This window comes from Carcharhinus amblyrhynchos, chromosome 3, assembly GCF_965287045.1.
Source record: "Carcharhinus amblyrhynchos chromosome 3, sCarAmb.v2.hapA, whole genome shotgun sequence".
Lineage (NCBI taxonomy): Eukaryota > Metazoa > Chordata > Chondrichthyes > Carcharhiniformes > Carcharhinidae > Carcharhinus > Carcharhinus amblyrhynchos.
In genome coordinates, this window is record NC_137326.1 from 117,460,185 (window position 1) to 117,473,164 (window position 12,980).

At 44.7% G+C, this 12,980-nt stretch overlaps 1 protein-coding gene across 1 annotated transcript in view; it reads right to left on the reverse strand.

Annotated features, from left to right (window-relative positions):
- Positions 1–5,809: 5,809 nt before the first annotated feature.
- The window catches only part of kng1 (kininogen 1), a 33,137-nt gene continuing 25,966 nt past the window's right edge, over positions 5,810–12,980 (reverse strand). Inside the window, exons 6-7 of the mRNA XM_080186179.1 lie at positions 10,305–10,391; positions 5,810–6,010 (exon numbers count right to left, since the gene is read on the reverse strand). Of these exons, the coding sequence (XP_080042305.1) occupies positions 5,810–6,010; positions 10,305–10,391 (288 nt within the window). The remainder of the gene's footprint in view (positions 6,011–10,304; positions 10,392–12,980) is intronic.

Below are 12,980 nucleotides of genomic sequence, written 5' to 3' on the forward strand. Positions count from 1 at the left end.
GTTAATTTTAGTGAGAAGAGGCAGATGGTCAGTACCAAAGTGCAAAGGTCAGTGCCTCAGAAACAACCTGCCATTCTAAGATAAAGGCTGCTGGCAGCAAGATATTCTGGGAGACAGGTTGTTCAAAGGATCTTACAGTGGGATGGGGTTGGGAGATCAGAGCAGATGATATGAAATTGGAATGGAAGCTGTCCAGCCATAATAGTTTCTAAAAATAACCCCCTCTTGCCTCCAAGTTGATTTGGTGAGTTGACATGATTCCAGCCACTGCATCCTCCGAAAGGCTAGCTCTCAAAGCTACATCAGCAGCGATGAATAAATAATTATTGAAATGAGCTGACCACAGGAATTACAGGCTATGTTTGTACCAGCCCCTAACCCACAAGGTGCAAAATGTGATTATCAATATGAACTGGAAATAAATGAAACACAGCAACAAGTTCTCATTATCAACAAATTCCTTTATTTTGCGTGGTGAATGATGAGTACTTCTGAGAACCATAGAATCCCTACAGGCAATTTGGTCCATTAACAACAATCCCACCCAGGCCCTATCCCTGTGACCCCATGTATTTACCCTGCTAATCTTCCTGACACTGAGGAGTAATTTAGCATGGCCAATCGACCTAACCTGCTCATCTTTGGACACCTCAACTGGTAAACTAGAGTATCAGTGCATTGACCAAATTGTTATATTGTGATGTTACCCTTTTTCTATGTTGTCACACTGTTGTACAAATCTTCACATATTACAAATTTAATAATTTTCAGTGAAATCCCTAAAATTCTACAAGGATGTGGAAGCTATTGCGAGGGTGCAGAGGAGATTTACAAGGCTGTTGCCTGGATTGGGAGGCATGCCTTATGAAGATAGGTTGAGGGAGCTAGGTCTCTTCTCCCTGGAGAGACGAAGGTTGAGAGGCGACCTGATAGAGGTTTATAAAATGTTGAGAGGAATAGATAGGGTGGATTCTCGGAGGCTATTTCCCAGGGCTGAAATGGTCGCTACAAGAGGACACAGGTTTAAGGTGCTGGGAAGCAAGTACAGAGGAGATGTTAGGGGTAAGTTTTTCACTCAGATGGTGGCGAGTGAGTGGAATCGTGGATAGAGGATTGGTTGTCAAATAGGAGGCAGAGAGTGGGGGTTAATGGGTGCTATTCGGATTGGCGGTTGGTGACTAGTGGAGTGCCCCAGGGGTCGGTGCTGGGGCGTCAGCTATTTATCATTTATATAGATGATCTGGAGGAGGGAACCGAGTGTATCGTGTCGAAATTTGCTGATGACACTAAGATTGGTGGAACGGCAAATTGCGTGGAGGGTGTGGAGAGTCTGCAGAAGGATCTAGATAGGCTGGGCGAATGGGCCAGGAAATGGCAAATGGAATTTAATGTTGGCAAGTGCGAGGTGGTCCACTTTGGTAGGAATAATGGTACGAAGGACTATTACTTACGTGTTGAAAAACTGCAGCAGGTGACGGTGCAGAGGGACCTCGGGGTCCTTGTGCATGAGTCACAAAAACCCAGCCTGCAGGTGCAGCAGGTGGTCAGGAAGGCGAATGGGATGCTGGCCTTCATAGCGAGGGGGATTGAATATAAAAGTAGGGAGGTCTTGCTGCGGCTATATAGGGCATTGATGAGGCTGCAACTGGAGTACTGTGTGCAGTTTTGGTCGCCGTACTTACGCAAGGATATTTTGGCCTTGGAGGGAGTGCAGAGGAGGTTTACTAGGCTGATACCGGAGTTGAGGGGGTTGAGCTATGAGGAGAGGCTGAATAAACTAGGCTTGTACTCGTTAGAGTTTAGAAGAATGAGGGGAGATCTCACTGAGACATATAAGATGATGAATGGGATGGATAGGATAGAGGTGGAGAGACTCTTCCTGCTCAGAAAGGACAGTAGGACTAGGGGGCACAGCCTCAAGATAAAGGGGGCGCGGTTTAGAACGGAGTTGAGGAGGAACTTCTTCACTCAAAGGGTAGTGAATCTCTGGAATTTTCTGCCCGTTGAAGTGGTGGAGGCTGCCTCGCTAAATATTTTTAAGATGCGGGTTGATGGGTTTTTGATAAGCGAGGGGATTAAGGGTTATGGGGAGAGGGCGGGAATGTGGAACTGAGCCACGACAGATCAGCCATGATATTATTGAATGGCGGGGCAGGCTCGAAGGGCTTGATGGCCTACTCCTGCTCCTATTTCTTATGTTCTTATGAATCGGCTGCTGTCGGTGGTGGTAGAGGTGAACTCGCTGAGGTCTTTTAAAAGACTTCTGGATGAGTATATGGGATCTAATGGAATTGGGAGTTACAGATAGTTCTATGGCTTGGTAGGTATAGATGTGATCGGCGCAACTTGTGGGCCGAAGGACCTGTTTGTGCTGTAGTGTTCTATGTTCTATGTTCTGTAATGTGTGGCAGAGCCATGCTTATTTGTGTGGAGGCATTTTGCATAAATCCATGTAGAAGTCCATTAGAAAGCCCAGCTTCATGGCTAGAATTTTATGGCTAAAGTTGAGAAGGGCACCCGACCTGAAATTGTATAAAATTTGCGAGAACACGTTGACGGCACATCCTGATGTCCTCGGGCACTCATGCAATATTTTGGTTTGGCAAACACGAACATGAGTCGGATAACACGCCCGCTGACAAGTAAGAAGCTAATTTAAATGGTTTATGCATTAATTGATCCAGATTTTATGCTGACTCTTGAGATTTTTAGTGCCACAGGGTACTCTGGCCAGAGTTCTTTCAAAAAAATTCTTAGTGCCGAATTTGCATAAAAACTGGAGTAACTCCCATCGATTTTTTGAGCGGGATTTTCAAAATGAATCTCCCACAATCCAAGCACTGCAGAGCGTCCTAGCGAGATTCGCGTTAGAATCAGTGGGCAGGGCCTATTCCCGCTGGAGAAGCCGGCAGCATAGCGCTGAGTGGACCCACTGCACATGCGCCGATCTGTCAGCGCCAAGTTCAGCGCATGCGCAGTAGCCCCATGCTACTGGCCTCCTGATTGCTGGGCAGCTCAATCTGTGGCCAACCTGTGACCCCGCATTACTGGCTGTGCAATCCCCCCCCGATGGCTGCCGATTTCAATGCAGAGCTGACGACATCACAAATCCTGGTCCCGGAAACACTTGGATAGGGTTGAGAAACCTATCAGCCGTGATTGAATGGCCACAGCAGACTCGATGGGCTGATGATCTAATTCTGCTCCTACATCTTGTGGCCTTATCCCACTGCTTTCAAGGGAAGCTATCAGGCCATTTGCCAGATAATTGGGCCAGGGAAACCCTTGAATTGTGTTTGTGGACACCCAATGCCTGTGGCTCTCAAGGTCACTGTAGATATTAACTTTTATGCCTCCAGATCTTTCCAGGGGTCAGTGGGTGATCTTTGAAGTGTCTCCCAATGAGCTGTGCATCAAGTTTTTGATTGGCGCTTTGTTCAGAAGAGTAAGCACGTTCACCTGTTCCTGGCTGGCTGTGAAGGATGGTTCATCTGGGGGAGGAAAACAGTTAGTACTAATCATCATGCAACCATGGTCCATCATATGTGGCTGGGTGCAAATACTATGCATAACAGTGATTGGTGAATCACTGGACACTTTTTCAGAGATCCTTATGAGAAATGAGATGATCCCACATTCTTTTCACTTTGCTGTTCCATTTCTGGCGACTGGGCTGTTATATTCCTCAGAGATTCCAGACTCTCTGTGCCCTGAGGATGTTCCTCCTCACTTGCATTTGAGCTCCAAGGCTCCCACCTCCTGGTTGGTGAGGATAGCCAGCTTTGCCACCCTGCTACCATTGTCTGATTTCTCAATGTTATTTTGGCTGTATTTCTCCTGTAACTGCAAAACTCCATTCAGTACTCAACCCTCCACCTGTAGCACCATACCATATTGTCCCCCAACACCCTTCACCACCCTGAACCATGTGAATGTTCCCAACCACTTTACACATCTGATTCTTTGATAGATATAGGGCTTCAGGTCTTCTCTCCAGCCTACACACTCACAGGAAGAGGTGTGTTCTGAGACTCCCATATTCCTACACTCGTGAGTGCAATTAAGGGTGGCCACCCTTCCACACTTCTTGACACTGGGCCATGTCAACTCAATACTAACCCTTGCCAATCACAGAAGATCACTGAACTTTTTCTGGCACTGTGTTCTCTTGCAGCGGACCATGTTATGCCTGCTGATGTTGGCACCACTTCCGCCCAGGCCTTTTTGGTGAAGTGCATGATCTTCTCTTGCCAGCCTATGGCATCAGGATGTCCCTCCTGGCAGTCACTGGCTCCACAAAAATGCAAAGATAGTTACCTGAGGATCGGAGCCCCTTGCTGCCCACCTAAAGTGCCCTCCCACATGAAGTGTCTGCTGGTGCTGCTACCATGATACAGACCTCCCTCTGCCTCCTCAGATGTCTTCAACAGTAGTGGACAAATGCCTTTAAACATGCCACCCAATTGCCATGGGGCTGACACCTATCACTTTCCTACCCCCAACAACCTCTCAAACCTGATGTGGACATATTTGCTACAGGCACAAACAATGATGTGGGTACACAGTGGCACATAGGTTCACATTGCTGCCTCACAGCTCCAGGGACCCAGGTTCAATTCTGGCCTTTGGGTGACTGTCGAGTTTGCATGTTCTCCCTGTGTCTGCGTGGGTTTCCTCCAGCTGTTCTGGTTTCCTCCCACAGTCCAAAGATGTACAGGTTAGGTGAACTGCTCATGTTAAAGTGCTCCTTAATGTCCCAAAATGTGTAGGTAAGATGGATTAGCCATGGGAAATGTTGGGATTCCATGATGAAAATCCCACAAGAGTCAGAAAGCGAGAATCTAGCCTTGAAATTTTGCTTTCAAATTCCCCCCACCACCAGGCTGGTGATGTAATGGGGCCAGAATCTCATTTAAATAAATCATAGTATTATTAAATGTCTTCCATGCTATTTGGTTCCCATGCATTGAGAGCATTCCCTTCATCGATTTGAGGTTAGCAAGACCTTCTTAAAAAGGATAACCGGTTAGAAGGAATCCATCAGCAGTGCACAGAGGGTGTGGGGAGGGAGCGTGACATGCTTAGGCAGTACCCAGGAACTACCCAATATTGCCCACTGGCACCTTCCCCGGCTCCCTAGCACTGCCACTGGCACCATGTTCTGGAACCTGACACTGTCTCAGGCACCTGGCACTGACACTGCCAACATGGGACTGCCCGCTGGCTCCATGGCACTACCACTGGGCAGTGCTAAGGGGCAGTGTCAGGGAGGTGGGTATCATGGAGAGTTCCATTGGTGAGTGGTCCCTTATCCAGGGGGAGTGGGGTTCTCCATATCTGTGGATGGGTGGGGGTTTGCCAGTATGCATGGTGGGGCGGATCACTGTGTGCGGGTGGGTTTCTTGTTTTCCTATTACCGAAGATCAGAGCATCCTTTCCCCTCCTCTGGATTCTGGCGTTCCTGACTTTTTCCAGCTTAGCCCCAACAGCCATGCAGCGTGTGAGCTGTGCAGCCAGTGAGTTGTGAAGGTGGTGAGTTGCGCAGCGAGTGAGCTGTGCAACCAGCAAGCTGTGCAGTCAGTGAGCTACACACCAGTTTCATCAACTCAGCCAGCACTCTGTGCAACAAAAGGAAAATTACAACCATATCCTGTGAAAGGTGTCAAGCTGATGGAAACAGGGACTGTTGAATTACAAGTAAATACTTCAGTGCACTGTTTAATTCATTATTTTATATCAGTGTAAACCAACAATGATACAAGACATCTTCCATTAATGTTGCAGTAAGTCATGATCACTAAATGTTTCTTCATTTGTCTACAACTGCTCTTTGCAATGGTTTCCATGGTTGTCCTGGGCATGTTGGAGCTGCCAGATAATCAGCGAGTTGTTGCTCAGCAGAGGAGAGCCGCTCTGAGTCACTTGAATGTTCAGCAGGCTCTGTTGGAACTGTTGGTTCTCTTACGTCAGAAAATGGCCCCCAACCTGCATACCGTAATGTAAGGAAATCCTACAGAGCGAGAGATGTAATGTTATTAATTATCTCTGAAATCCAGCAACAGTAATAACAGATTGAACTCTGTTTCGGGTCAATTTATTAACATCATTGGTTGTTCTCAGATCCTTGACAGATGCTGTTAATAAAATATTGTAAGAAGTCTCACAACACCAGGTTAAAGTCCAACAGGTTTATTACGTAGCAAAAGTCACTAGCTTTCGGAGCGCTGCCCCTCCATCAGGTGAGTGGGAGTTCCATTCACAAACAGGGCATATAAAGGCACAAACTCAATTTACAAATTAATGACTGGAATGCGAGTCTTTATAGGTAATCAAGTCTTAAAGGTACAGATAATGTGAGTGCAAAGAATGTTAAGCACAGGTTAAAGAGATGTGTATTTGTCACCAGACAGGACAGTCGGGGAGATTTTGCAAGTCCAGGCAAGTCGTGGGGGTTACAGATAGTGTGACATGAACCCAAGATCTCAGTTGAGGCCATCCTCGTGTGCAGAACTTGGCTATCAGTCTCTGCTCAGCGACTCTGCACTGTCATGTGTCGTGAAGGCTGCCTGAGAGGACGCTTACCGAAGATCAGAGGCTGAATGCCCATGACCGCTGAAGTGTTCCCCAACAGGAAGAGAACACTTTTGCCTGGTGATTGTCGAGCGGTGTTGATTCATCCATTGTCGTAGCATCTGCATGGTCTCCCCAATGTACCATGCCTTGGGACATCCTTTCCTGCAGCTATCAGATGGACAACGTTGGCTGAGTTGCAGGTGTATGTACTGTGTACCTGGTGGATGGTGTTCTCACGTGAGATGATGGCATCCGCGTCGATGATCCGGCGCATCTTGCAGAGGTTGTTGTGGCAGGGTTCTGTGGTGTCACTACCTTCATCAATGACAGGTTGAAGGCTCTGCAGAAGGTGTCGTAGGCAGGGAAGTACTGGACAACAAAGGATACTCTGTCCGCCATGTCCTATGTTTGTCTTCTGAGGAGGTCGGTGCAGTTTTTTGCTGTGGCACATCAGATCTATCAATCAATGAGTCAAGCGCCATATCCTGTTCTTATGAGGACATCTTTCAGCGTCTGGAAGTGTCTGTTGCAATCCTTCTCATCTGAACAGATCCTGTACATAAGGAGGGCTAGTCCATAGGAAATGGAGAAGTGGAGCATCGTGAGGTTATTTGTGGGCTTGCGGTACAGTGAAGTGCTGAGGTGACCGTCCTTAATGGAGATGTATGTGTTCAAGAATGCATGATGTGGGAATGCCGGCGTTGGACCTAGTATTATCAAATAAATCGGTTGGACTAAAACCTGGTGTTGTCAGACTTTTTACTGTGTTCAAGAATGCAACCAGTTCCGGAGAGTAGTCCATGGTGAGTCTGATGGTGAGATGGAACTTGTTAATGTCATCATATAGTTGTTTCAGTGATTGTTCATCGTGAGTCCAAAGAAAGAAAATGTCACCGATGTATTTAGTGTATAGCATCAGTTGAAGGCCCTACACGGTGAAGAGGTCTTGTTCGAGCCTGTGCATGAAGATGTTAAAAGTCTGACAACACCAGGTTTTAGTCCAACCTATTTATTTGATAATATACTCACAAGTGAGTATATTATCAAATAAATAGGTTGGACTAAAACCTGGTGTTGTCAGACTTTTTACTGTGTTTACGCCAGTCCAACGCCGGCATACCCACATCATGAAGATGTTGGCATATTAAGGTGCGAATTTGGTCCCCTTGGCTGTTCAGTGTGTCTGGATGAAAAACTGGCTGTTGAAGGTGAAGACATTGTGGTCCAGGATGAAGTGGATCAGTTGTAAAATTGCATCTGGAAACTGGCAGTTGTCTGCGTTGAGTACTGAGGCCTCTTCACCGCACAGGACCTGGAATCGATGCTATACACTAGATACATTGATGACATTTTCTTCCTTTGAACTCATGGTGAACAACCACTGAAACAACTATATGATGACATCAACAAGTTCCATCCCACCATCAGACTCACCATGGGCTACTCTCCAGAATCAGTTGCGTTGTTGGACACACGCATTTCCATTAACGATGGTCACCTTGGCATTTCACTGTACCGCAAGCCAATGAATAACCTCACGATGCTCCACTTCTCCAGCTTCCACCCTAAACACGTTAAAGAAGCCATCCGTATACACAAGATCTGCTCCAATGAGGAGGATCGCAACAGACACTTCTAGACACTGAAAGATGCTCTCATAAGAACAGGATATGGCGCTCGACTTATCGATCGACAGTTCCATTGTGCCACAGCGAAAAACCGCACCAACCTCCTCAAAAGACAAACATGAGACACGGCAGACAGAGTACACTTCAACAACCAGTACTTCCCTGAACTGGAGAAGCTACGACATCTTCTCCAGAGCCTTCAACATGTGTGTAATTGATGAAGACAAACATCTCGCCAAAACCATCCCCACACCCCTATTTCTTGCCTTCAAACAACCCCACAACTTCAAACACACCATTGTCTGCAACAAACTACTCAGCCTTCAGGTGAATAGTGACCACGACACCACACAACCCTGCCACAGCAACCTCTGCAAGATGTGCTGGATCATCGACATGGATGCCATCATCACACGGAAGAATGCCGTCCACCAAGTACACGGTACGTACTCCTGCAACTCGGCCAATGTTGTCTACCTGATATGCTGCAGGAAAGGATGACCAAGGCATGGTATATTGGGGAGACCATGCAGACGCAATGACAACGGATAAATGAACACCATTCCACAATCACCAGGTAAGAGTGTTCTCTCCCTGTTGGCGAACACTTCAGCGGTCACGGGCATTTGGCCTCTGATCTGCAGGTAAGCATTCTCCAAGACGGCCTTCACAACACACAACAGCGCAGAGTCACTGAGCAGAGACTGATAGCCAAGTTCCGCATACATGAGGACGGCCTGAACTGGGATCTTGGGTTCATGTCACACTATCTGTAACCCCCACGACTTGCCTGGACTTGCAAAATCTCACTAAGTGTCCTGTCTGGAGACAATACACATCTCTTTAACCTGTGCTTAACGCTCTCTGCATTCACATTGTCTGTACCTTTAAGACTTGATTACCTGTAAAGACTCACATTCCAATCTTTATTTTGTATATTGAGTTTGTGTCTTTATATGCCCTGTTTGTGAATAGATCTCCCGCTCACCTGACGAAGGGGAAGCACTCCGAAAGCTGGTGGCTTTTACTACCAAATAAATTTGTTAGTCTTTAACAGTGAGACTTCTTACTGTGTTTACCCCAGTCCAATGCCAGCATATCCACATAATAAAATATTGACCATTCTTCCTGAAGTGGAACATTCATCTGGAGATTATGGGCAGAATTTTCTCAAAAAATTCTAAGTATAAAACAGGTGAGAAAACAGGAGTTTGACGCTGTGCAGCCAACTCTGCCTCCGTGGCAAACAACGCTCATTCTCTCATATTATTTCTTTCAATATTGAAAGCAAGCTTTTGGGTGTTGCCCCCATAAAACTAACCTCCTGTTTGTCAAAATAAGCCATTACTTTGCACTTTAATGCTAAAAAGTGAAACTCCAAAATTAGCAAAACAAAACTGTAAAATATCTTGGTAGTTAGTGCTGTATTATGCTATAATAATGCTAACAAACGTGTGGCTTTGGCTGTGGCACAGTGGTTAGCACTGCTGCCTCACAGTGCCGGGGACATGGGTTCAGTTTCCAGCTTGGGTCACTGTCTGTGTGGAGTTCCCACATTCTCCCCCTATCTGTGTGTGTTTCCTTCGGGTGGTCCAGTTTCCTTCTGCAGTCTGAAAGATGTGCTGGTTTAGCTTTGGCCATGCTAATTTCTCCCTCAGTGTGCCCAAAAATGTGCTCGTGTGTGGCAACTAAGGTATTTTCACGGTACTTTCTTTGCAGTGTTAATGTAAGCCTACATGTGACTCTAAATTAAATAAATAAATTTTACAGAAGCTGAGTATTTCTGGTAAGAAAACATTCAGAAGGGACAATAGAAGGGGAAAAAAGAGAGGGACAATGATGTCAATCCAAGGTATAAATATATGATTTGAGTATAGTAATGAAATAAAGGAGGGTTTAAAAGCTGTATCTTTGGTGCTGTGAAAAATGTGACACATTCAATTTTAGATTCACCGGAACTGGAACCAATTTGTTTCTGACTAGCTGGAAAATTCAATTAACATAATCAGTTCCTTAAGACAGTCATAAATGCATTTTTTTAAGTATTGTCAACAAATACTACAATTAGTCATACATCAAGAAAAGAATGAATTCTAGGATTACCTGACTCAATGGTTTAGGGTCACAGGTCACAATTAGTTCAGTATAATTTTTCCAAACCTGTGTAACCATAGTTGACAGACAGTGCAGCTAGGAAAAAAAATCAAAGATTTAGTTTTAAAAGTGCAACCCTTTAGCAGGTGAGAGTTTAAATTTCCTAGGGAGTGGACTACTTCCATCATTAATACAATGTTCCTTTGGGTGCTACTTTAACTAACTTATTGACTTGAAACATTTTAATGACTATTAAAATGACATCTCTATGCATGTTTCAAGGCCAAGATTAAACCTCTTAAAATTGTTCTGCTCAAAAACTTGAAATGATGCCTTTCAATTTTTACAATACAAATACATTCATTTGAAATAATTCTATCCACTACTTTAATATGTATTTTATAACATGTTAATAATGTAGGACCTCGGGGTCCTTGTGCATGAGTCGCAAAAACCCAGCTTGCAGGTGCAGCAGGTGGTCAGGAAGGCGAATGGGATGCTGGCCTTCATCGCTAGGGGGATTGAATATAAAAGTAGGGAGGTCTTGCTGCGGCTGTATAGGGCATTGGTGAGGCCGCAGCTGGAGTACTGTGTGCAGTTTTGGGCGCCGTACTTACGCAAGGATATTTTGGCCTTGGAGGGAGTGCAGAGGAGGTTTACTAGGCTGATGCCGGAGTTGAGGGGGTTGAGCTATGAGGAGAGGCTGAATAAATTAGGCTTGTACTCATTAGAGTTTAGAAGAATGAGGGGAGATCTCATTGAGACGTATAAGATGATGAATGGGATGGATAGGATAGAGGTGGAGAGAGTCTTCCCGCTCAGAAAGGGTAGTAGGACTAGGGGGCACAGCCTCAAGATAAAGGGGGGGTGGTTTAGAACGGAGTTAAGGAGGAACTTCTTCACTCAAAGGGTGGTGAATCTCTGGAATTCTCTGCCCGTTGAAGTGGTGGAGGCTACCTCGCTAAATATTTTTAAGACGCGGGTTGATGGGCTTTTGATAAGAGAGGGGATTAAGGGTTATGGGGAGAGGGCGGGAATGTGGAACTGAGCCACGACAGATCAGCCATGATCTTATTGAATGGCGGGGCAGGCTCGAAGGGCTAGTTGGCCTACTCCTGCTCCTATTTCTTATGTTCTTATGTTCTTATGAGCCATGTCATTCAAATTTGTAATGGACGAGTGCAGTAATATGACATATGCTTGATCCCTCAGCTTTGGCTTGTCCATCCAGAAAGTAAGCTTTCTTATCATCATTGAAATATGGCCTTGACAGTGACACTTTTTGCAGTTATTAGGTGGATCTTCCTCTACTTTATCACCTGACATTGGACTGTTCACTAGACGGAAATCACCATAAATAGCAATAGGTAGCCTACAGCCACATTTTAGAGTCATAGTCAAAGTGTTTACAGCATGGAAATAGGCCCTTCAGTCCAACTTGTCCATGCTGCCTTTTTTTAACTATCCTTGGTCAAATTAGTTTTTTGTTCTCTTCCACTGGTCATTCTGTACCACCCACCATATGTAAATGACAGTAGGGCCCAAAGACAACAAAGGCTTAAACTAAAATCAACTTCCAGTCATTCCTTTGCCCATATTAGTGGCATTGTTCACTTTCTGCTGCCCGATGAAAAATTGCCGTCTTTACTTTCTTTTTGGCATCCTAGGAGGAATGTCCAGAAATATTAGAGGGACTGAGAACCATCCAATGTGACTGCAGCTAACTGACTATGAAATAATTTATTGTCAGGACATGGACATCACTAACAAGACCAGCATTTATTATTACAATCTTTATTTGTCACTGTGGTGATAGGTCTTTTTCATGAACTGCTGCACATTCTTTGCTGTAGTTGACTATAACTGAATGTCTTGCTAGAACCACTTCAGGGGGCAGTTAACAGGCAATCACATTGGAATAGGACTGAAGCCACAATATGGACCAGATGGTGAGTTTCTTTATGTAAAGGACACCTAGTGAACCAGTTAGGTTTTTACAAAAATCTGATTCCAAAAGCTTTATGGTCTATTCACTGATATTGGCTTTTATATTCAGATTTTGAACCTCATGATGGTATTTGAATGTGCTAAACTGTCTAATCGGACTATATTGTGTGTCCACTGATATAGCCATCATATTACACCATGCAGGTTTAGTGAAATAACACAGAGCAAAGCATTCCCTCAGTGTAACTGAGTTATTTGAATGAATTTTTGCAAACATTAAGAATGAACATGAGCTGCGCAGTATCACATGTTAGTGAGAAATTTTTATCCAAAGCTTCCTGAAGAATCTATTGAAGAATAGATTCTTCAATTTATGATTCTATGTTTTGTGCGTTACGTAAATTGACTGCTATAGGTATTTCTTTCACAAAAGGATTAAGACATAAGTGTTTCACTATTTGTATTTGTTGCAAACAGCCATCACGCTACCTGTGTGTGTTCATTGTGTAACAGCTAAAGTAAACTAACCAAAATCTAAAACAATATTGTTTTTTAACTGACATTTATCAAATGTTTATAATGTTAACACAACACATTGGGGGCAAAATCGAGATGCCTGATATATCTGTGCGCTGCTTTTGATGCAGGCAACACACAAACCTCACACAGTCTGCTCATGTTGAATGTTGAATTCAGACAAGATCTAAATGCAGTATTGAATGCCTGCACACCTTAACA